The 22,551-nt window shown below is 67.7% G+C and overlaps 3 protein-coding genes across 4 annotated transcripts; 2 read left to right on the top strand and 1 right to left on the bottom strand.

Annotated features, from left to right (window-relative positions):
* The first annotated feature begins 2,846 nt into the window (after positions 1 to 2,846).
* Positions 2,847 to 6,900, top strand: LOC112666918 (neutrophil elastase). The gene is made up of 6 exons (XM_025458393.3): positions 2,847 to 2,966; positions 3,098 to 3,254; positions 3,609 to 3,750; positions 4,194 to 4,424; positions 4,518 to 6,211; positions 6,874 to 6,900. Exons 1-5 carry the CDS (start codon positions 2,897 to 2,899, stop codon positions 4,764 to 4,766), a joined length of 849 nt encoding a protein of 282 aa, XP_025314178.1. The 5' UTR covers positions 2,847 to 2,896; the 3' UTR covers positions 4,767 to 6,211; positions 6,874 to 6,900.
* Positions 6,147 to 8,530, top strand: CFD (complement factor D). Its single transcript, XM_025456651.3, has 6 exons — positions 6,147 to 6,211; positions 6,874 to 6,950; positions 7,206 to 7,362; positions 7,452 to 7,596; positions 7,683 to 7,940; positions 8,312 to 8,530. The coding sequence occupies exons 2-6, from the start codon at positions 6,887 to 6,889 to the stop codon at positions 8,471 to 8,473; spliced, it is 786 nt and encodes a 261-aa protein (XP_025312436.3). The 5' UTR covers positions 6,147 to 6,211; positions 6,874 to 6,886; the 3' UTR covers positions 8,474 to 8,530.
* Positions 8,531 to 11,009: 2,479 nt separating this feature from the next.
* Positions 11,010 to 22,291, bottom strand: MED16 (mediator complex subunit 16). Of its 2 annotated transcripts, XM_025456650.3 has the most exons (15): positions 22,181 to 22,291; positions 21,478 to 21,657; positions 20,154 to 20,261; positions 19,662 to 19,831; positions 18,865 to 19,296; positions 18,270 to 18,375; positions 16,520 to 16,675; positions 16,178 to 16,389; positions 15,143 to 15,349; positions 14,732 to 14,942; positions 14,288 to 14,421; positions 13,747 to 13,939; positions 13,198 to 13,414; positions 12,026 to 12,109; positions 11,010 to 11,537 (listed from the first exon to the last, which is right to left on the bottom strand). In XM_025456650.3, the coding sequence occupies exons 2-15, from the start codon at positions 21,608 to 21,610 to the stop codon at positions 11,411 to 11,413; spliced, it is 2,490 nt and encodes an 829-aa protein (XP_025312435.1). In that variant the 5' UTR covers positions 21,611 to 21,657; positions 22,181 to 22,291; the 3' UTR covers positions 11,010 to 11,410. The 2 variants fall into 2 exon arrangements, 1 of the variants encoding a protein (XP_025312435.1); XR_007404129.1 differs by lacking the exons at positions 11,010 to 11,537; positions 12,026 to 12,109 and having other exon boundaries at positions 13,279 to 13,414; positions 13,628 to 13,939; positions 22,181 to 22,268.
* Positions 22,292 to 22,551: the final 260 nt, after the last annotated feature.

Below are 22,551 nucleotides of genomic sequence, written 5' to 3'. Positions count from 1 at the left end.
CCCTGTGCCCTTCAGCGTGACCTGGGCCCTGGTGTCAGGACGAGGCCCCAGGAGCGCTGACCTCAAGCCAAGCATCCTGAGCCCGGGCCCTCCCCTTCGTGTTGGCACCGCAGGCGCAAGGCCCGCCCGGGGGCAGGGGGACAGCGCGGGGGGCCGGCGATGGGCTCCGTGTCAGCGTCGCTCACCTGCTTGGCGGTGGCTTCCACGCGCGACCGGGAGGCGGAGGCGAGGCTCAGGGACACGCTCGTCCGCAGGCGGGCGGCGGCCGTCACCCACCCTGCACCAAACATCTCTGGAGCGCCGACTGTTTACACAGCCCTGTGCAGATGCCGGGACACGGCCTGGCACGCGGCGGGCTTGGTGGGGACAGAGCCCACGACCACCCGCGGGGCACACGGGACCACCCTGCCGCCCGGCCTGGCCCCAGCGAGGTACCCTCTGTCCTGCCCCTCCCGGCCCGCCCGCCCCGAGAACCGGGGCAGAGGATCCCCAGGGCCTAGCGGGGCCCCAGGATGCAGCGGGGGTCAGTAAGTGCCTTGCGAGTGTGTTAGTGCAACAGTGACGAGGGTTGGAAAGGAGAGGCCCGGGCCTTCGAGCAGGTGAGCAGCCCAGGTGGGCGGGCTTGGGGGGCCAATCCGGGCACCAGCCCCCTCCCGGCGGGGGCCATGGGGCGGCCCGTCCAGTGCTGCCCTGGAGCCGCGCCCGAGGCCAGGGGTCCGCGTACACAGGAAGAGGCCAATAAAGCCCTGCTGTCGCCTGGTCCCCCTCAGCCACGGGTCCTAGAGGAAGCTGCAGACTCAAAACTCCCCTGATGCAGCCCCACCCCTGCCCATGCCCCCAGCCCTGCGGCCGCCGCCCTGCCTGTGTCCCTCCAGGGGGGAGCGCGGCCCAGGGTCCCCAGCACCCAAGTTCCCGATTGTAGATTCGTGGAGGGCCCAGGTCACGCAGGGACTCTTCCCGGACACCAGCGCCGCCGGGGTGACCCTGATTTCTCTGTTACCCATCTCTGGGCCTCAGTTTCCTTTTCTAGAAAATGGAGTCCCCCCGGCCATCGCCCAGCCGGACCCTCAGGGGACGGCTCGGGGACTCCCGGCTCGGGGACTGTGCGAGCACCAGGCCATGGGAACGTGGGTCCCGGCAGAGGCCGGGCCGGGGGTTGGGGGGCCTTGGGGGGCTTCCTGGAGGCGGGGTCAGGGCGAGTGCCGGGGGCAGGGCTGCGGTGGAGGGGACAGCGAACTGGTGGGCACAGAGCTGGGCCTAGGGGACAGGTCAGAGGCGGCTGGGAGGGCGCAGCGGTCGCGGTGCGGCATCTGGAGGCAGCACCTTCCGTCCTGACCTCCTCTGCTGCCACCCGGTGGCGTGATGCAAACTCAGGCCGCGACAAGCCGCCGGGAGGGGACAGGAGCTGCCACAGCTGGCAGCGGGAGGGGGCGGGGGGGATGCTGACGCGTGTCAGGAGGGTGCCAGGAATTTCCCGAATTTCCCAGGAGCCCAAGGCAGGGAGGTGGTTTCTAGACAAAGCCCAGGGGGACCCTTCGTGCCCAGGGAGGGGGCAGTGAGGACGTGGGGGGGGGCGTCCACGGCCCGTGACGGGAACGCAGACCCGCAGCTGGAAGGCCCCTGAGGCTGCTCCGGAGGGGTCGGACCCAGAAGGGGAGGGGGCCGCGGTGCCGGGGGTGGGGGGGCGGCAGTCCCCACACTCGAGCTCCCCGCGCCCCCAAGGACGTTCTTACTGTGGCCTGAGTGACGCCGGGTGAGGTGCCCGCATCCCCGGGGCCCCGAGTGGACGTAGAGCCCCGCCGGCCTGCGCCCCTCGCGGCGGCCGCCCCCCTGCCCCGCAGGTGGCTAACGGGTAGTGACCCTCGAGGATGCCACTTTGTCACCCGTGTCCGTTTATCCTCATTTTGCCCCCAGAGCCTGTGGCTCACGCGCATTGTAGAGACGGGGACACGGAGTGCACACGGGTCCAGTCTGCGGCCTGCACGGGTGCAGCAGGCGAGTGGCCACCGCAGGAGAGTCCACACACTGCACCCCCGCGACACGGATGCGCAGAGTACACAGGGGTGCTCAGTAGATGCAGCTGGGGGTACGCCTCCAGGGACTCGGCTGCCCCTACTCCGCCCACCAGACCCCACTCGGGGGCTTACAAGGCTCCAGGGACCTTCAGGGACAAGGGTGGGGGTCGTGCCGGGAGGGGAGGGGCAGGACGGGGGGGGGGGGGGCATGGGGCCCTGGGACCCTGGGGACACCAAGCGCGGGCTCCGGGTGGTGGGGGCATCTGCCCAGCCCCGACAGTGGGGGCCCCACGGTGGGCGCCTGGGCGCCCCCGGATCCGTTGGTGCCTTCCCGAGCCTCGAGCCAGCGGGACGTTGCCTCTTGCGACAGCAGCTGGCAGCGTCCTGGGGGAGGCGGGAAGTGGAGCAGGGGTGGGGGGGATGGGGGAGCGGGCCTGGGGGACTGCTGGCCGCCCTCCTGCTGTGACCTGGGGGGCTGGGGCGAGCTTGCATCTCAGGTGGGGGCCCAGCCGCCCTGCCGCCCCCAGGGGACGTCGGGGCAGTGCACGCGGCCCTGGGTAAACCGAGGCAGCCAGGGGTCCCGCCAAGGTCCATCAGGCGCAGGGTGCCGGACTCAGTGACGTCACAGGACGCCCCTCTGAGCGTGGAGGTGGAGGTCGGCGGCTCGCCCCTGGACGGCCCGTCCTGCGCAGCCCTGGGGACCCGCTCAGTGACAGCCTGGGAACGTCACGCCCTCCAGGCCTCCCGCTCCCGCCTCCCCTCACCCCCGGGGGGCACAGGAAGTGGGGACACCTGGCCCCTCCGTGGGGCAACAGCAACGGCCAGCGGGGCCTATAAGAGGGGCGGGGGGCCCGGGGCCGCGACACCGCCACCGCCCGGCCATGACCGCCCGCCGAGTGCCCGCCGGCCCTGCCCTGGGCCCGCTGCTGCTGCTGGCCACGCTGCTGCCCGGTGAGTGGGCGCGGCCGCCCGCACCCTCGTCCTCGGTCCCCTGATCTCAGCTGAGCCCGCGAGGAGCCCTGGGGCCCGCGACAGCCACGGGCCGGGGTCCCCCGGCGCTCACCGCCCCCGTGTGTCCTCAGGCCCCGCTCTGGCCTCGGAGATCGTGGGTGGCCGCCCGGCCCAGCCCCATGCATGGCCCTTCATGGTGTCCCTGCAGCGGCGTGGAGGTCACTTCTGTGGTGGGACCCTCATCGCCCCCAACTTCGTCATGTCGGCGGCCCACTGCGTGGATGGCTTGTGAGTGCCCCCGGCTCCCGCCGCCTTCCCTGGAGACTCGTTTGCACCTCTGTGTGATGGGGACACGGTGACACCAGGGCCCCGAGGTCCTCCCAGGGCTGCCCTGTGCCCCCCGTGCTCCCCGTCCCCTCCCTCTGCTCCCGTGTCCTCCCCGTGCCCTCCCCGTGCCCCCCGTGCCCTCCCTGTGTCCCCCGTGCCCTCCCTGTGCCCCCCGTGCTCACATTAGTGCACCTCCCCTGCCGGGCCCAGAGGGTGAGGTCCGTGCAGACCCTCCTGGGCTCGGGGGGCACAGCTGAGGCCTGGGGTGTCCCCACCGCCAGGGCCACTTCGAATCATGCCGTCTGTTTGCCGCAGGAACTTCCGGTCAGTGGTGGTGGTGCTGGGGGCGCATGACCTGGGGGAACGCGAGAGCACCAGGCAGTTGTTCGCCGTCCAGCGGGTCTTTGAAAACGGCTTCGACCCCGTCAGGCTGGTGAATGACATCGTGCTCCTGCAGGTGAGCTGGGCAGGGGCGCCTGGGGGTCGGGGCGCTGTCCCTGCCACGTCCCTCCCGGTGCCTCGGCCTCCACCGCTGGACGGGAGGACCCCCTCCCCCCCCGGGGCTCTGGGAACTGAGGTGGCGCCAGAGGCGCTGAGCCGCGGCCCATCAACAAACTTGTAATTCGTGTGGCCGAGCACGTGGACCGGGAGCCTCTAGGATGAAACCCTCCCTCCCCCACCGCTTGCGGAGTTACTATTCCCTGGGAAGGTTCTAGAACAAGGGCTGTCTTGTCATTGCTGCTGCCCACGGTGTGTGCCATCGAGTGCCCACCGTGTGCTGCGTTCAAGGCTCGTCCGGAGATGCTCAGAGCCCCTGTGCTTGCTCCCACTGCGCATCTGGGGAGACTGAGGCCCGGGAGGGGAGGTCATGACCCTGATGCCCCCACCCACCCCCCACAGCTCAACGGCTCGGCCACCATCAACGCCAACGTGCAGGTGGCCAGGCTGCCCGCCCAGAATCAAGGCGTGGGCAACGGCGTGCAGTGCCTGGCCATGGGCTGGGGCCAGCTGGGCACGGCCCAGCCGCCGCCCAGGATCCTGCAGGAGCTCAACGTGACCGTGGTGACCACCCTGTGCCGCCGCTCCAACGTGTGCACGCTGGTGCCACGCCGGCGGGCCGGCATCTGCTTCGTACGTACCCCGGGCCCCCGGGTGCCCTCCCCGCGCCCCCCTCGCGGCCCCCAGCGCCGACACGCGGCCTGCCAACCCCGTCCGTGTCCACAGGGGGACTCCGGGGGGCCCCTGGTCTGCAACGGGCTGATCCAGGGCATCGACTCCTTCATCCGCGGCAGCTGCGCCTCCGGGTTCTTCCCCGACGCCTTCGCCCCCGTCGCTCAGTTCGTGGACTGGATCAACTCCATCATCCGCCGCCCGCCCGCCCTCCCGCCCGCGCGCCCCGGCCAGCAGGACCCCGAACGAGGCGCCGCCCGCGTGCCGCCGCCCGCCCCGCATCGCCCGCGTCCCACCCAATAAAGCCCTCCCTGGTTGTGAGAACGTGTCCGGGTGTTTGTGGCGGCGCGGCTGGGGCGTCTCGTGAGCCTGCTGCCCCCAAGGGCGGCCAATTCAGGGCATCGGGGAAGGGGCGCCGATTGCCGTTCCTGGTTCCCAGGCTCACGGACGGAACCACGGCAGCTGCTGAGGCCTGCGCTGTGGCAGGTGCGCCCCGAGGGCCCCCGGCTGGCCCTCTGTGTCCCCGACAGGTGACGAGGTACAGGTCCAGGCAGGGGTGAAGCCGCACCCGGGAGCCCACGCTGGAGCCCCAGCTCTGTGACCGGTCAACTTCCCTGAGCCCGTTTCCGTTAATTTTTTTTTAAGTTTTTAATTTTGTTTATTTTTTAATTTTAAATTTTCTTTATTTTTTAAAAGATTTTATTTATTTATTCATAAGAGACATACAAAGAGACAGAGAGGTTGAGAGAGGAAGACCGGCAGAGACCCAGGCAGAGGGAGAAGCAGGCTCCGTGCGGGGAGCCCGAGGCGGGACTCGATCCGGGACCCGGGGTCACGCCCTGGGCCAGAGGCAGATGCTCACCCGCCGAGCCCCACAGGCGCCCCCACCCTGAGCCTGTTTCCCTGCAGGAAGTACCGAGGCGAGGGTCCGCGTCCCAGCCGCCCCCCACCTGCACTCCTGATGGAGATCGCAGCAGGGGCTCCCGGGCAGGGCTCTGGCCCTGGGGCCCCATGGCCTTGGCCGGTCCCTGGCGGCCCCCTCCCCACGTGGCGTCTGGCTGCCGTGCGATTGGCCCTTCAGCCTAGTATTGCACCATATACCCTGGCGGTGTCTCCGCGGCCACCGGGCCCCTGGGGGTGCTCGGGGCCCTTTGTCAAACCGCCGTCTTGCCGAGTCGTCCCCAAGCCTTGCTGAGATGCCCACCTCTTCCAGGAGCTGGGCTCCATCCCCTACAGGACTTGTTTGGCTTCTGACCTCAGCAAGGAAACCTGTCAGGATCTAGCAAATCACGGTCGTGTTCTGTCCATCCTTCTCTGTGTATGCAACAGTCCACGGCGAAGAGAAAGAAGGGCAACGTTGCGCAATGCGCCCATTGGGGACGTCCAAGGTCCACCCCACCCTCATGGTCCCAGCACTGGCCCCGCTGTGGGTTCGTGAGACGTGGATCTGTCGTCCCCCCCTGCTAGAGAGGGCCATGTAACCCTTGGCTGACCAGAATCTGCCATCCCTTGCTCACAGCGATTGGTTTGGGAGGGGACACGTGAGGGAAGCTCAGCTAATCAGCACGGCCTGGACAAGTTGGCTGGAAGGATGGAGGATTTGGGAGGGGCCTGCCCAGCCACTGGGCTGGGTCTGGGGCTTTTGGGGTCACAACGAGGGAGACTGTTGAGGAGAAAAGCCACCGAGGAGGAAAGGAGAAACCACAGACAGAGATAGTTCAGGCTCCTGGATCAAACCACACCTGAAGGTAGGCCCCCCTGAAATTCCCATTTAAATTTCCTTGTTGAAGACTCTACCGAGTTCAACTTGGTAGTTTTTCTAAGAGATTTATTTCTTTGAGAGACAGAGAGAGAGAGAAAGAGAGAGAGAGGGAGAAAGAATGAGCATGGGCAGTGGGGAGGGGCAGAAGGAGCATCAGGCTCCTCGCTGAGCGGGGAGCCCAGGACCCGGGATCGTGATCTGAGCCGAAGACGCACGCATCATCCCGACTGAGCCACCCAGGTGCCCCTCGGCTTGGCTTTTCTGTCACTTGTAGCCCACAGTTCCTCCAGCTGCCTCCACACCGCCTCTTTAATATGCGCCTCGTTGGGGTGTCAGGCCCCGGTGCCCCTGGGGACGAGCATGTCAGGCCACCTCCCATCCCCACCCTGACCTCTCCTCCAAGTTGGGGGAGGAAGAGAAACAAGAGAAGGGCGGAAATATGAGGAAGTTGGTTGTTTATAAACTGTGGTCTCCAGCTGCTGTTGCAAAACTTGGGGCGGGGAGAGCACCCTGGGGAGATGGGGGGGCAGCGGGGCCGGGCCTGCTCTGGCCTCTGCGCGTCCTGGGCTCGGCTGCCACAGGGCCAGGCCAGCAGGTGGGTGTGCGGAGCGCTGCCCCCCGCCCGGCTCACACGCGTGCCCGTCCCAGGCCCCACGGCAGCATGGCCCCCCGCCTCGGCCCGGTGCCCCTGGTGCCCCTGGTGCTGCTAGGAGCCGCCCTGTGTGGTGAGTGGACCTGGGCCCAGGGGACCGGGCGGGCGGGCAGCCGGGGAGGGGAGGCGCGGCTCCACCTGGACGGGGGCTCTGCACCCGAGGGACTCCCCGAGGCGGGAGCGCCAGGGCCGAGCTCTGCCCACGCGGGGCCCACGCAGGACGCAGCCCCGCGGGCCGAGCTCGCGCTGAGCCCGGAGGCGCCGCGTGGGGCGCGGGCTTGGCCCAGACCCCCGTCACCCGCCCCCCGCCTGCCCCTCCCCCCCGCAGCCGCGCAGCCTCGTGGGCGCATCCTGGGCGGGAGCGAGGCCGAGTCCCACGCGCGGCCCTACATGGCGTCGGTGCAGGTGGACGGCAAGCACGTGTGCGGCGGCTTCCTGGTGTCGGAGCGCTGGGTGCTGAGCGCGGCGCACTGCCTGGAGGACGTGTGAGCGGCGGGCGCGGCGGGCGCGGAGGGGCGCGGCGGGGCGGGGCGGGGCGCCGCGGACGAGGCTGTGACCCCAACCCCGCTCCCAGGGCCGACGGGAAGGTGCGGGTGCTCCTGGGCGCGCACTCCCTGTCGCAGCCGGAGCCGTCCAAGCGCTGGTACGACGTGCTGCGGGCGGTGCCCCACCCCGACAGCCGGCGCGACACCATCGAGCACGACCTCCTCCTGCTGCAGGTGAGCACCTGGGCCGCCGCGGGGGCCGCCACCTGGGCCGCAGGCCCGCCCCGCGCCGCCCTGACCCCGCGCCGCCCCCTCCGCAGCTGTCCGAGGACGCCGAGCTGGGCCCCGCCGTGCAGCCCCTGCGCTGGCAGCGCGAGGACCGCGACGTGGCGGCCGGGACGCGCTGCGACGTGGCGGGCTGGGGCGTGGTCAGCCACACGGGCCGCCGGCCCGACCGCCTGCAGCACCTGATCCTGCCGGTGCTCGACCGCGCCACCTGCAACCTGCGCACGTACCACGACGGCACCATCACGGAGCGCATGATGTGCGCGGAGAGCAACCGCCGGGACAGCTGCAAGGTGCGCGGGCGGGGCGGGGCAGCAGGGTGGGCGGGGCCACCGAGGGGGCGGGGCCGGCGGGTGGGCGGGGCCACCGAGGGGCGGTGGCAACAGGATGGGCGGGGCCACCGAGGGGCGGGGGCCGGCGGGGTGGGCGGGGCCACCGAGGGGCGGTGGCAACAGGATGGGCGGGGCCACCGAGGGGCGGTGGCAACAGGATGGGCGGGGCCACCGAGGGGCGGGGCCGGCGGGGTGGGCGGGGCCACCGAGGGGCGGGGCCGGCGGGGTGGGCGGGGCCGGACCACCGCGGGGCGGGGCCCGACCCGGGTCAGACCAGGTGCGCAGGCGAGGGGCGAGGCCGCGGGCGCCGCGCTCACGGCCCGTCCCCGCAGGGCGACTCCGGGGGCCCGCTGGTGTGCGGCGGCGTGGCCGAGGCCGTGGTCACCTCGGGCTCGCGCGTGTGCGGCAACCGCAAGAAGCCCGGCATCTACACGCGCGTGGCGAGCTACGCGGCCTGGATCGACGGCGTGATGGCCGGGGGCGCGGCCGCCTGAGGAGGCCCGGGGGGCGGCGGGCGCGGGGGCCGAGCAATAAAGTCCTGTCCTGCATGAGCCCCGCCCGCTGAGCACGCGCCGCCGGCCGCGGGGCGGGGACCCGAGGGCGCAGGTCCCCGCTTGGCCGCACGGGGGCGCCCCGAGTCTTCCACCCGAGATGGAGGGGCTGGGTGGGGGTCCACGCGGAGGTGCCGCCTCCGCCCAGCGATGTCCGGCCTCCTCCGTCGGGTCTTCCCCACCGTGTGCGGGGCCCTGCTCCGGACTGAGCACCCTCTGAAGTCAAGCTGTTCTTGTGACCCACGGCCCACGTGGGGAAACTGAGGCTCGGGTCCGAGGGAGCCCCCCGGCAGAGCCTGCATTTGGCCCCAGAGCCACGGCACCCGCGCAGGTTCATGGCCGTCTCCAGGTGCTGCGAGGTTGCAGGAGGGACGCTGATGGACGTCCTAGAGCACCCCCCACCCCGCACTGACGGGGCGTCCTGGGTCTCAGTTTACCTTTCTGGGCAACGGCAGGGAGGTCAGAGGGCAGAACCCAGGCCCTGAGGCCCTGTGCTTTCTCCCACCGGGTGAGGGGCCACGGAGACCTGGTACCTGCTCGGCCCCACGCGTCAAGCCTGGTCCAACTTGTTGAGAAAGAGACTGAGGGTCTGAGAGGCGACGTCCTGGGCCCCACGGGGGCTGGCGAGCTGGGGTGGGCACCTGCAGCCGAGGGTTACAGCGTTCGCCTCGGAGCCACACGCTCGTGGGCACATAAGCACTTGCTGAGCACCTGCCGCATGCTGGGCCCCAGGCTGGGATCTGATAGTGGCCTGGTCACTGTCCCAGGACGCGGGAGCGGCTCCGCCTTCCCTGATTTAAGAAGTTGTGCGTATTGACGTGCGAGGGGACGGGAAGCAGAATCGCTGGCCCTTCGACCCCGGACACTCGCTCGTTCAGGATTTCCTGATTGAAATGATGGCGCCAGCGAGTGGGTGTGAATGATCCAGGTTTGGGGGTGTGGGTGGGGCTGCCACACTCAGCACACACAGCAGGTCAATGGCAATTTCAGAAAAACACCTTTTGTAGGACGACAGTGCACGTGGTATTTGGGACCATCTTGTGCTAAAACACTATTTGCTCATGTGAACTTCCAACTCCACTGGTCCCAGGGGCTGGGGGATGCTGGTGACGGGATGCTGGGGGCCCGGCCCAGGCACCTGGGGGGGGCCAGGGGAGAGTGAGCTGTGGGTCTGCCCCCCAGGAAAGGGGCAGGATTTGGGGGCAGGAGGGCCTGGGGGGAGATGTGCTTATGTCGGGGCTTCTGCAACCTCGAGGGAACTCAGAAGCCTGCTCACCCTGCGGGACCCTTCCAGCAACTTCTCTAGATGGGTCTCAGGTGCGAGTGTCATCAGCCCACAGGGGAGAGCGGGACAACCCTGGACAAGGACAGGGATGACCCAGGTGCCCAGGACGCCAGGGGTCACACCTTCCCGCCGCTCTTGCTGGGGGACAGTGCTGTAGGGACCAGGGCAGTGGCTGGGATGTGGGCCTTCATGTCCGGGGGTGGGGGGAGCACCGCCTCTGCACAGCATTGCACGCAGGCCCGAGGGAGGACCCGGATCCCACCCCTTGATGGGAGTCGTGTCTGTGCCCACAGAGTGCAGAACGGCCCTTTGTTGTAAAACAAGTAACCAGCTTAACCGCCTTGACCGAGGCCGTAAATCAAGTAGGACCGCTGACAGGACAGGGCCGGGGAGGGGCACGGGGGTGAGGGGCGGGGGCAGCCGGGCCTCGGGCAGCACCTCACCCACCACAGCGGCAGGGGCCGGCACCACCTGGGGGAGGGCCCGCAGAGCTCGCTCCGGGAGAGGCCTCTTCCGCGCTCCTCACGACTGCCCAGGAACCTGCCCCCGCGCAGACGGAGGGAGGCCGACGACCGACACATCTTCCTGCTCCAGCTCGCGGGCAGCTCAGCCCATTGGCAGTGACCGCTCGCCCCGTAGGCCTCGGCCAGGGGAGGCTGCCCTCGCCGTCCCCGAGTCACTAAAGGGGCAGCAGGCAGTGGGGACAAGCAGGGTGGGCGGCAGGAGCCCACTCACCGTCAAGGGTCTGCTCATCCCCCTACACACCTGCTCAGACAACCGCGCACCCCCGGAGCTCCCACCAGCCCCGGAAGCCGCACACGCACGGGTGTCCACCCCGCCTGCCCACCTGAGCCTCCCAGCAGGAGCCAATTAGCGCTCAGCAGGGCGGCCGCGCTGCCTGGAGGCCCGGGGAGCAGGACACAGCAGGACATAATTGGGGAAAAGTGTTTGTGGGCAGAAGGCGGGACCCCCAGGGGGACCAGGCCTGAGCTTCCAGAAACCAGAGGCCAGAGCAGCCCGTGGTGTGTGTGTGTGTGGGGTCGAGGTGGAGACAAGCAAACAAGCCTCCCCACCCCGAGCCCGCGGCTCCCTGCAGGGCCCTGTGACTGGAACGCAGTAGGCGCTCCATTAATGCAGACAGAGCGAGACAGTGACGCACGGGAGCCCAAAGCTGTAGCACCAACAGGACACCTGTGACCCGGGAGCACGTTTATTGGCCCTGTTGAAGCCAAAACCACCCGGTGTGCTGGCAAAACAGGTCAGGGGACGGAAGCAGCGCCCCCAGAGACTGGGCTATCTGGCTCCTGGGAGCCTGGACCTGGGACACCCAGCAGGGCCACTGGGGGCCCAGGGGCCGGTCAGGGCAGCAGGTGCGCTGTGGTCCTGCCCGAGGCCGTGAGCCACAGGCCTGTCTGGGTCACCACCTGGCACAGGGGACGGGAGCCGCCGTCAGGCTCCGAAGCAGAGACAGCAGAGCCCGCTGGGGCACGGGCACCCTGAGGCTGCAGGCCGTGTCCTCCCTGCCCGTGCAGTGACGGGCACAGGCTTCAGCGGACGTGGCCCAGAGTGTGGAATGTTGTCACCGTGAGGCTCAGTCAAGGGTAGCTGAGGGGCACCCGCCGCCAGAGACCCCCACACACGCAGTTCTTGATCCACCTCTGTTCCCACTGCTTGACGGCCGTCGTCTTATTGGGCGACCTGAGCATGGTGACGCAGCCGCACCTGCAGGCAGAGCCGGGCGGGCGAGGCCTTGGGTGGGGGTCTCCTTCCACCTGCCACTGGGCCTCTGCACCTGCGTCCCCCCCAGTGCCGTTCCCTGCGCCACCCCCAGCCCTGAGGGAGCTGCTCCACGTGCCTGCACCGCAGCTCAGGCATGGCTCCCTCACCCCGAGAGGCTAGGGTCTGAGTCCTGGCCGGGCTGCTCCCTAGCACGGGGACCCTGGGAGCCGCGAGACCTGCATCCAGGGTTGTCTGGCAACAACCGGGGTTGTATTTGCAGAGGGCCTGGGCTGCATTTCTATACTTGCTGGGCTCCTGGGAGCTCCCCTGGGGCAGGTGTAGGCCCCGTGGTCACCTGTGCCCAGGCAGCTGCTCAGCACTGAAGCCCGAGGCAGCCTTGGCGCCCGCATGGGAGGTGCTCCCATGACCCCGGCTCGTGGGGGACACACCTAGCCCCGAGGCAGTGTCTGGGTGTGGTGGGCAGCACTCACCTGGTGCAGGTCTTGCACTCTTCTGTGGGGTAGGCGCCCAGGTGCAGCCTCCGTAGGTGGTCGATCTTGGGCTGGCCTGGCGCCCTGGCGGATGAGAGAGCGGGAGCGGCTCAGAGGTCCACGCACACACACAGACCTACCTCTGACGTGCGGGCCCTCTGCCTGCGGACACACTGGCCCCAGAAGGCTCTAGAAGCCTCAGCACAGCGGGGGGGTGGGGTGGGGAATGGTGGGGAGGGGCCTGGGGGCTGGGCGGCATGTAAGATATCGGATATGTTAAACCGTTTCCAGAACAATGAGTTTAAAACCTCCCTGTGATCAGCAACCCCCCTTTTTTTTTTTTTTAAAGATTTCATTCATTTATTCATGAAACGCAGAGACAGAAAGAGGCAGAAACAGACGGAGGAAGAAGCAAGCTCCCTGCAGGAAACCTGATGTGGGACTCAATCCCAGGACCCTGGGGTCACACCCTGGGCCGAGGGAGACGCTTATCTGCTGAGCCACCCGGGGGTCCCATCAGCCCCTCCTGTGTTCAGGTTTTTCCTGAAACTCAAACGCAAACCCGGTCCTCCCTCCGCGAGACGAGAAGGAAGATGCAGAGGGTTGGGTGCTCGAAGCCTTTCACCCAGAGGGGCCACAGGGCCCCACCCTCCTTCCTTTGGCTCGCTGCTGCCTTCTGACATTTCCACCCAAAGACACAGACCGCGTGGGGAGCTCATGCACGACGGTCCACCCGGTGGCCTGAAATGAGGAGGTGCCTCGTCTGACGGTCGGGACACCTGTCCTGCCTAAAGAGCGGGGATAAAACCCTGCCCGTGCGTCACTGGGCAGCACGGGCCGAGTCCACACCATCCAACAGCAGCTACCCGTGACCGGCTCTGGAGGCCGCCCCTCGGCTGTGGGAACAGCCCGCCTGGGGTAATGGTTTGTCCACCGGGGGCCACGCAGTACATGCTAGAGCCCTGAGGGGGGGCTGGAGGCAAGTGTGTCACGCAGGAGTGACGGACCAGAGGGACGGTGACATCACACAGATGACCCAAGGCAGGGATGGAGACAGGTGGGAGCAGAGGAGTGACCGGCTGAGCAAGGGTCTCGAGGCCGTGTCAGGGTACAGGTCAGAGGGCAGCAGCTGCCCGGTGCACAGGGGCCACGGGGCAGAGGCGGGCACACACCTGATGAGGCCGTCCAGCTGCAGGGTGCTGGCGCTGGTGGGCAGAGTGGGCGCCTTGCCGAAGTGCAGGCGCAGGGGCTGCTTGGGCTGCAGGCGGCTGACCAGCCCGTCGCTGACGGGGAGCCAGTCCAGGCTGGGAATGAGCAGCTGGCTGGGCAGCAGGCAGCACTCGTCCACAAGCGCTTCGTCCGGCTCGCTCGTGGGGCCCTCGTCACGGCCTGCGGGGAGGGGACCATGGGGGAGCTGCGTGCCGCGGCCCTGCCCAGAGCACTGCCCACCTGGAGGCACCAGTGGGTGCCTGGGTTATGTCCTGGGTCAGGAGCGCACAGCGAGAGCCGGGACCCCTCCTGGCCTCAGGGATGCAGGGACGAGAGAACAGCCTACCAGAAACATGCGGCCCAGTGACACCAGGCCAGCAAACAGGTGCTGACCTTCATGAGCATCTGTGCTGGGCGCTGGCGGCCAGGACAGTCTGACGGGGTGGGGGACGGGAGCTGTCAGCCAGGACTTGTATTTTGGTGGGGGGATGAGCTGAGGAGTGCAGTCTTACAGCAGATCCAGAGCTTGGTCAGCAGGCGGAAGAGCAGGGACATGCTATCCTGGGTGTCCGAGGTGGCCGTGTACACGGGCAGGCAGCTGGGCTTCAGCAGACCCCAGATGCGGATGACCACCATCAGCTCGCGCAGCATGCCCAGCGAGGTGCCGTCCCGCAGGAAGCTGTGTCCCGGCCGCAGCGGGGAGCCCTGTGGGGAGAGGAGCTCGGGCTGGACCCCTCAGAGCGTGCAGGAGTCAGACCAGGGCAGCCCTGGGCCCGGGCATTCCGGAACAATCAGCAGGTCCAGCACCCGGCCACCACGTGGTTACCGCCGGCAGCTAATGTGTGTGCAAGGACAAAGTGGGGCTTGGCGGGGATGTGGGGACCATGGCTACAGCTGCCGTGGATTTGAACCTGAGGTGGGAGATGCACTCGGCGGCCTTCGTGGCCTGGGACTGGGGCAGGTGTGCGGCAGGGAGCGGGGGGCAGCGGCCAGCGGGGGGGGGGGGGTGGCGGCGCCGGGGGTGGGGGGCCTGGACGCAGCTGGGGGCCGCACCTGGTTGGGCAGGCTGGCCAATAAGTAGAGCACGAAGTCCCCCACCCACTGCAGCAGCTGCTGCAGCGCCTGGAGCGTGTTCATGTCCAGGACAAACTCCTCCGTCTTCAGGTTGATCATGACCTTGTCGATGTCTGCAGGATGCGGGCAGTCAGCCACACCCACCGGGCCTCGCGGTGTCCCGTGCCCACGGGGACGCCTGGTCCCATCCCCAGCCCCGTAGCCCTGGCGGCGAGCCAGGCCTGGGCCTTAGAGGGACCCCCCCACCACGCTGGGCCCCCGTGGGGACAGCACATCCCTCTGGGGTCAGCCCCGTGGACGCTGGGACACCTCTGCCCACCTGTGATGACCAGGCCCACCCCGCGCCTGGCGCCCGGTGGACACTGAGGGGCGTCAAGCATCCCCGGGGCACAGGCTGCTCTCTGCGGGCAGGCCAGGACCCACCGGCGTCAGTGATCTTGGTGCAGACCTCCGTCAGCCGGTCGCCGGGGCTCTTGTCAGGTGTGTTGAGGAAGTGAGGGCGCAGGAGTGACTTGAGCGTGGAGCTGACAGCCACGAGGAAGAGCTTGGCGTGATAGTCGCACACGCGGGCCACCGTGCAGGGCGACAGCTTGCACAGGGAGGCCTTCATGGCCAGGATCCGGGTGGACAGGACCTGGGGGGGCGGCGGGTGGTGGGAACGGGCAGGGGCACCCCACGGGGCCCGGGAAGCAGCTCCCCAGAGCAGGATGGAGGCGACTGCGCAGGGCAAGTGGGGCCCACTCTTCCCACGGGCCCTAATCTCCCACAGAAAAGGCTGGAGACGGAGAGCTGACGGGGAGGGAGAGCGGCCTGCGCGCCCCGCGAGTGTGCTACCTGCTGCAGGGCCGCGTTCTGGCGCGTGTACTCCTCGTGCAGCTTCTCCACCAGGCTCTGCACCATGCCGGGCTGCACGTGCAGCAGCGTGTCCCACCAGTCGTAGCCGGTCACCATGCAGTACTCCAGCAGGAAGAGCAGGTGCCGCAGGGCCAGGCTCACGTCCAGCGTGTGGCCCATGGACGGCGAGATGCGGAGCATGCTCAGCTGCCGGGAGAGGGAGGTGCCCGGTGAGGCCAGAGCCAGCGGCGTCCTCGCACAGGGAGGGGAGTGCTGGACGGACCTGCAGCCCACCCTGCACCCAGTGACCCCAGGCTCCCAGCTCCCTCCGGGCCTCGGGTCCAGCCCGTGGGGGCAGGTGGCAGCCCCAGAGGTGCTGAGGCAGAGGCTGGCACAGGGAAGCCGCGGGTGCTCCGTCTCTGCCACAGCAGAGCTTCCCCAAACAGCTGGGGGCTTCGCTACCTCTGTGGGCGTTCCCGGGCACTGGGCCTGTTGTCAGGCTAAGCGGCAGGTCCCCCGAGGGCCACGGGGTCCCCGCAAACACAGCCCCTGCTCTGCAGGAGCACGGCTCCTACCGCGAGGAGAGGCCTGTGGGCTGGCCGGCCTCATGGACACTAGGACACCATGGGGACACGCCCAGGACGGGGCAGACGGGACCCAGAGGCAGGTACGGGTCTCGAAGAAAAGCGACTCAGAGCCGAGTTGGTCCAGAGTCCGTGTGGGAGGCGGGGGCCGGGCCGCACGGGGATGAGGGGGGGAGCGTGCCCAGCTCGCCGGTCGGCAGGGCCCAGGCCAGGGTCCGGCGGCAGCAAGGACGCGCACCGCGCACCCGCAGAAGGCTCACGTGCGGCACCTGTTCAATTCTAGCAAGTGGACGTGGTGGAGAGCCCCCGTCCTCACGGCTCCTGCGTACTGAGCACCTGCTACGTGCACATGACAGGCCAGAGCTGTCCTGTGTGACCCCGGGGGGCAGAGGTGAGGAGCCTCGGGCCGCAAGCAGCAGGACCCGCCCAGGCAGGTGGCTTCTGAGCTTACCTTCCCGTGGTTGTCGATGCCGACCAGGGCCAGAGAGGTCCAGGAGAGCTGCATGGCCTTGAAGTGGACGGCGGGGCCGGCGGTCCGTGGGCGCTTGATGGCCGGCTCGTCCGCGGCGCGTGGGGCCGCTGAGCTGTAGAAGACAGCCATGCTCTGCAGCGACAGCCGGTGCACGATGTGGACGCTGCCGTCGTGAAAGGCCAGGGCCAGCCCTGCGGGCGGGATGCGTGCGGCTCAGGCGTGCGGAGGGCCGGGGGCGCCGGCAGCAGCTCGGGTGCCTGCCCAGCCCTGACGGCAGGGAGGGGCTGCCCGGGGGAGAGGGGGCGTCCCGGGCGGCCGTACCGAGGCCGGGGTAGAACTGGGTGTCGCTGGCCACCTTCAGGTCAGTGTTGGTGAGCGAGATGGGCAGCTTAGGCAGCGCCACGGCAGACACGCGGTCCAGGTCGTTGGTGGCGGACAGGATCCGCCACTTCAGAATCATGGGCTGTTTGTCGCCAACTGAAAACGGGGGGCAGACAAGAAACAGAGCAGGATGAGACCCCAGTGGGGTGCACCCCTGCCCGGGGGGCGAGGCTGCCGTGCCCCCACTGGACCCGGGGCCCCGACGAGGGCGGCACCCCCAGACCCTGCCAGCCTGGTAAGGCTGGGGCCACACGTGGATGCCTGGCACCACATGTGGTCCTCATGGCGAGGACCCCCTCCAACTGCTGGAGTGGTTTCCATGAACCCAGGCGTGGCCAGTGGCTGTGGGCAAATGTGACATGAGCAGACTCACGGTGCACACGCGCTGGGATGCGCCCGGGCAAGCCCACGGACACTTGCGTGGTGGGGGGCGACGAGGCGCCCGGCAGCTGACAGCAGGCAGGCCAGCCGCCCGGCAGTGAGGCAGCCCCTCCCAGGACAGCCTGGAGCTGCGGTTCCGAGCCAGAGTCGGGCAGGCTTGTCGCTTGGGGACAGCTGACCATCACAGCTCCCCGACCCCTCCACCTCGAGAGCTGGGCCCTGACGGCATGTCACCACTATAACCCTCTGCCAGCCCAGGGAGGGAGTCCCGGCAAGCGCTGTCCCCCAGGGGAAACTGAGGTCAGAGAGCACCGAGATGCCTCAGGCCACAGAGCGTGACTCTGTCCCACCTGGAGGCTAGAGCTTAACGGTAGCCACAGCGATGTCCAGGGAGCACGAGTGGGCCAGGCCACCCAGAGCCACTTGCACCTCCATGTGGCACCAACGCTATGTGGCCAGGCTGGCCCTGGGGCCGGGTGCCCTGTGTGCTGGGGGCGGGGGCTGCACCCCATGGCCCTGCCCACCACAGCAGTCACGCGCCACCACCAAGCTCACGGAGGAGGGGGCTCTGTGGGAGGGGAGCCGGGAACCTCTTCACGCTCATTAGTTGCCCCGCACGGCAGGGGACAGGAGCCGCGGGGCCTCGACAGCTTCCTCGGCGGTCGCCCCCTCCTGCACGGCCCACTAGGCCCATCGGCACAGAGCCGGGCTCCCACCCACGGGAGGCTTCATCCGCTCTCAGCTCTGGGGTTGGGGGCGTCCAGGGGCTTCATGAGCGGTCAGGCTGGGCCAGCACGTCCCGGGGGCCATGGGGGGGTCGGTGTCTAGAGCGGGGGGTTTCACACGGATGCGGGACAGGGGAGGGGGAGGCGAGCCCATGCATGAGCTGAAGACACGCTCAGTCGGGCCCTGACCATAAACCAGAGTTTGTGGAGGACTCTCTGGTTTTTAGGGTTGAGCACCCCCTGCAGCCAGGGGGCCGCGTGTACCCCCAGCCCTGCTGCGATGCCGGTTTGTGCCCTGCCCCCGCCGGGCTGGGCCGCACTGGCTCCTGGCCTCTGCCCCAGGACCTCTGCACTGCTGTTCTCTCAAGCAGCCACATGCTCCCCCAGGAGGGTCAGGGTGAGGCAGGCCACTCTCCTGTGGGACGGCGGGCAGCACTCGCGTCTCTGAGCCTCAGGACCACAGGCTCTCCGGGACGGGACAAGCGGCCGCAGAGCACGTACGAGGAGGGGGACCGACGTTGTGCAGCTACTCGGGACAGCTCCTGCTCTGGAAGCCCAGCGCCCCCGGGAACGGGGAGACTCACCCACGGGTGAGATCTGCTGGAACACGTTGTTCACAGGCAGCCCCTCCTTCCGCAAGGACCAACACTCCACGATGCTGCTTGTCTGGCTGGACGCACACAGGAGCACCTGGGGTGCAGGGGACGGCGGAGCTGGAATGGAGACGTCACCCGCGGATCGCAGTGGGAGCTGAGGAAACTACCAGGGCTCCATGAAGTTGGGGGCCTTACTGACACGTGGTTATGCTGGAGTCCTGGGTGACCACCAAAAATGACCCCAAAGATGTCCCTAAGTCCCGGGACCCCGTAGGCCTTGGGGCCCAGCATCTTCACCAGGTCCCCCCGAAAGGGAGGAGGGGGGGAAGCCCCAGAGATGGGCAGACCCTGCACTGCTGGTGGTGAGGACGGAGGAGGGGCTGCAGGCTGGGAAGGGGGCACCCCTGGAAGGTGGAGGGCAGGAGGGGGTCTCCCTGGGGCCTCGGGGAAGACGAGGGGTGACCGGCCCCGTCCACGCCTGGGTTTTAGCATCATGAGGCCTGCATCAGACTCCTGACCCAACTCAAGATGACAAGCGTGTGGAGCTGCTGCAGCCGGGGGAGCGCCCCCCAGTAGGGCGCACCTGCTCCGACATGTCGCGGGCCAGGAACTTGAGGTGGGTGATGGCGGGGAACTTGTCCTTGCGGTTGAGGTCCGTGGTGCAGCGCATGAAGAGCGACGGGAGGATCTCGGTGTCGATGCGGCACTTCTCGCTGACCACGCTCACGCACACCTTGTAGAACTGCACGGGGGAGGCGCTGCTGCCGTCCGCAGTGGCCACCACGATGTTGCCACCACCCGTGAAGGCGATGTCAGCCAGGGCCACACGGCCGCGCAGCCGGCACAGACTCTCCGTTGACGTTAGCACCTGCCCGCTGGGCTTGAGCAGGGACACGGTGACCAGGCCGCTGACGGTCACGGCGATCCAGCCCTCCATAGGCTTGCCGCCAAACAGCGTGAGGGATGGCGAGAATTTGACGCGGGAAAATTTCTCACCAAAGCTGGAGGCCCCTGACTGTGGGGGGAGAGGGAGCAAGGGGTCCGTTTGCTGCCAAAGCCCCCCTAGCTGAGAGCACCACCTGCCCCGCCTCAGGGGTCTGCCCTTTGTGACCTGACAACCTCCCCCCACCCCACCGAGGTACAGAAAGAGTCACTGTGGGACATTATGGAACCACAGTGCGCGGAGCTCTGAGAACCACCGTCGTCGCACGGCGGCTCACCGAGGACACGGGTGCTCACAGTTTGACTGCAAGCAGGAGTTCGGCCCAGGACTAGAAAACCAAAGGATGCAGGTGGAGGGAGAGGAGGCGGCAGAGAGCAGGTGGACAGGCAGGTGAACGCGTCACCGACTGCACCTGCTTGCTCAGCCGGGACACCCACCTTTTCCACGTGCAGCGCCAACTTCACGCCATTGTGCAGCCAGGACAGGGCCACGATGGGGTCACCCTCCACCAGGCTGCCCACGTGGCTTTCCCAGCTGTTGGCCAGGTGGTCCGCCATGCTCCAGCACTTGATCTGCCCGTCAGCATCAGCCGACAGGAGCCGGGAGCCTGTTGGGGGCAAACCTGCGTTGCAAACCCTCCCCGTGGGCAGGGGCAGCTACTGGTAGCACGTCCGGGGCCTGGGAGAAGCAGCCTGGTGGCAGCACAGCAGGGGAGTGGCACGAGGTGCGTTCCCGAAACAAGTGTGTGCACTGGATGCGAAGAGCAGCGGCCACAGAGCCACAGGCTGAGGCTTCAAGTCCCAGAAGTGGACTCGGGGGATGTGACCAGGAAGACAGAGCATATCGTGACCCTGAGATTCAGGGTCAAGGAGGAGCATCACTGTCTCCCTCAGCCACGCAGGACGACCTGTCCCCAGGCCCCTCCTCACCTGACTGGTCCCACTCGAGGCAGGTGATAGCCTCGCTGTGCTCTGAGTTGACGGAGTGCACATCCCAGGGGTGTTCCGTGTCCAGGATGTGGATCATGCGGGTGAGGTCTGCGGAGGACAGCGCAGTCAGCACGGCAACCATAACCACCCTGGAGCTTCTGAGGACCCCAGGAGGGCTCAGAGAGGATTCCAGCGAACGATCTACCCTACGGGGATGGCAGGTAGCTGCGCTACCGCTAACCACGCAGAGAGGCTAACCACGTAGAGAGCCCTGCTGCCAACAAGGAACAGCCTTTGTGTTCCTGGGTTCCCTCTGGGGACCACAGCAGGCCTGTGACCTTGCCACTAGTGTGACCGTGTTTTTATTTTTTTTTAATTTTTATTTATTTATTTATTTTATTTATGATAGTCACAGAGAGAGAGAGAGAGAGAGAGAGAGAGAGAGAGGCAGAGACATAGGCAGAGGGAGAAATAGGCTCCATGCACCGGGAGCCCGACGTGGGATTCGATCCCGGGTCTCCAGGATCGCGCTCTGGGCCAAAGGCAGGCGCCAAACCGCTGCGCCACCCAGGGATCCCATGACCGTGTTTTTAAAAGAAACACAGAGAGGCGTGTGGTTGGTTCAGCTGGCTGAGCGTCAGCCTTCGGCTCGGATCATGATCCTGGGGTCCAGGGATGGAGCCCCACATCGAGCTCCCTGCTCAGCGAGGAACCTGTCTCTCCCCCCACACCCCCTTCTCTCTCTCGCTACCCACCTTGAATAAATAAACAAAAATCTTAAAAAAAAAAAGAAATCAGAAAACAAGAAAATGCCCCCAAATGCTAACAACGGGCATCTCTCCACGGCTCTTTTTCCTTATTCTAAATTCCTCTGCTTTCCTAGTTTCCTCCAACAGATACGTGCTACTTAAACAACACACAGAAAACAGGGCCCCACGAAGCAACTTCAAAGCTTCTTCTTTCTTTTTTTTTTTTTTTTTTTAAACTTCAAAGCTTCTAAAAGCAAGATGCAAACGTACAGTCTGGGAAACTGGGGCTCAGGGCTCTCAGCCCTAGTGGACCACACACCCCAGGCCCTATTCCAACCGGAAGGGGTGATTCCGGGGTCCCACCTACTCCAGCCCCAACGCCAGGTGCAGGAGCGGTGCACCTGCCCTTTGCACGCCTGTGAGGTTAGGGTCCTCACCACCCGTCGGTTATGGATGACAAAACCCTGAGAGGGCCACATGGGTGAGGCGCAGCTCCCAGGCACGCCTGGAGACCCAGAGTCCCCCCAGCGCGGACGCTGGGGCAGGGGAGCTGGGCAGGGGGCAAGGAGGCACACCCTGGTCGTCGTTCCGCAGGTCAGTGGTGAAGGCGATGAGGTTGCGGCAGGACCAGGCACAGGCCAGGGGCACTGACGGGCAGTGGGTACTCTTGGGCCACCTCTCCCACTCGCACACGTAGGCCAGATCCATCGCGTGCCCGCAGGCCACAGGTCCCACGGCGAGGGCGGCCGGCTCTCCTGCGGGAGGGCGGGCTGGGTCACCGCGCGGTCCCCGCTGCCTGCAGGGCGCCGAGATGAACCAATCCCCGCCCCTGGGGCTCGTGGGAGGCCTCAGCGGGGGCAACACCGGCGTGCGGCTGGCAAAGGGCAGGCGCGCAGCTGCCTGGGGAGGGGCCGCCGCAGGTGGAGGGGCACAGGGGCCCACGCGGCCGGAGAGATGAGCGAGGGGGGCGGGGCGGGCGGCGGGGCCCGGAGGCCTCCACCCCAGGGGGGTCCCCAGGGGGGCGCAGGGCGGTACCCGGGCCCCTCCTGCAGCGGAGCCACAGGCGCCGAGCTCCCCGGCGGCCCCCCGCGCCGGAGGCGGGCCACGTCCTGACCCCGGGCCCGGGGCGCTACGAGTCCGCTCAGCCCCGCCGTGTCCCCCGCCGCCCGAGGCCCCGCGCCTCCGAGCCCCGACGCGGACGCCATGCCCCGCCCCCGCCGGCCCCCAGGCGCCCCGCAACCCCGAGGGCGGCCCCCCGAGCCCCAGCCCCGCGCTCACCGGGCAGGCGGCCGCGGCCCACACCCGCCCTAGCTCCGCGGCCCCGGCGCCGCCATCTTCCCCGCGACCAACGAGTCGCCCGCGCAGCGCGACCGCGCCCCAGAGACTCCTGGGAAGGCGGCGACCACCGCGCCCCGCCCCACTTCCGACTCATTTGCATACGACTCTTCATGGCGTCCCGGCAGCCACCTGAGTTCTAGTTGGTAGCACAGCGAGCACTTTCCCAACTTCAGCGAAGGATCCAATCTGGCTGCCCTACCTGCTTTGGGAGTATGGAAGAAGAGAGAGGTCGCTGACCCCGGTGTGGAAAAAGTTCACCCTTTGTGTAAAGTGACTTCATCTTGGGACTATAAATACTCGCTGGGCCGCTT

This window comes from Canis lupus, chromosome 20 (assembly GCF_003254725.2).
Source record: "Canis lupus dingo isolate Sandy chromosome 20, ASM325472v2, whole genome shotgun sequence".
Lineage (NCBI taxonomy): Eukaryota > Metazoa > Chordata > Mammalia > Carnivora > Canidae > Canis > Canis lupus.
This window is presented reverse-complemented; position numbering and strand designations above follow the sequence as displayed.

Coding starts and splice junctions, on each gene's coding strand:
- LOC112666918 (XM_025458393.3), top strand. CDS start 2,897: ATGACCGCCCGCCGAGTGCCCGCCGGCCCTGCCCTGGGCCCGCTGCTG. Junction 2,967..3,097: donor GCTGGCCACGCTGCTGCCCG/GTGAGTGGGCGC, acceptor GTGTGTCCTCAG/GCCCCGCTCTGGCCTCGGAG. Junction 4,425..4,517: donor GGCGGGCCGGCATCTGCTTC/GTACGTACCCCG, acceptor CCGTGTCCACAG/GGGGACTCCGGGGGGCCCCT.
- CFD (XM_025456651.3), top strand. CDS start 6,887: ATGGCCCCCCGCCTCGGCCCGGTGCCCCTGGTGCCCCTGGTGCTGCTA. Junction 7,363..7,451: donor GCGCACTGCCTGGAGGACGT/GTGAGCGGCGGG, acceptor CCCCGCTCCCAG/GGCCGACGGGAAGGTGCGGG. Junction 7,597..7,682: donor ACGACCTCCTCCTGCTGCAG/GTGAGCACCTGG, acceptor CCCCCTCCGCAG/CTGTCCGAGGACGCCGAGCT.
- MED16 (XM_025456650.3), bottom strand. CDS start 21,610: ATGGATCTGGCCTACGTGTGCGAGTGGGAGAGGTGGCCCAAGAGTACC. Junction 14,943..15,142: donor AGAACGCGGCCCTGCAGCAG/GTAGCACACTCG, acceptor CCGCCCCCCCAG/GTCCTGTCCACCCGGATCCT. Junction 12,110..13,197: donor CAGCTGGACGGCCTCATCAG/GTGTGTGCCCGC, acceptor CTCATCCGCCAG/GGCGCCAGGCCAGCCCAAGA.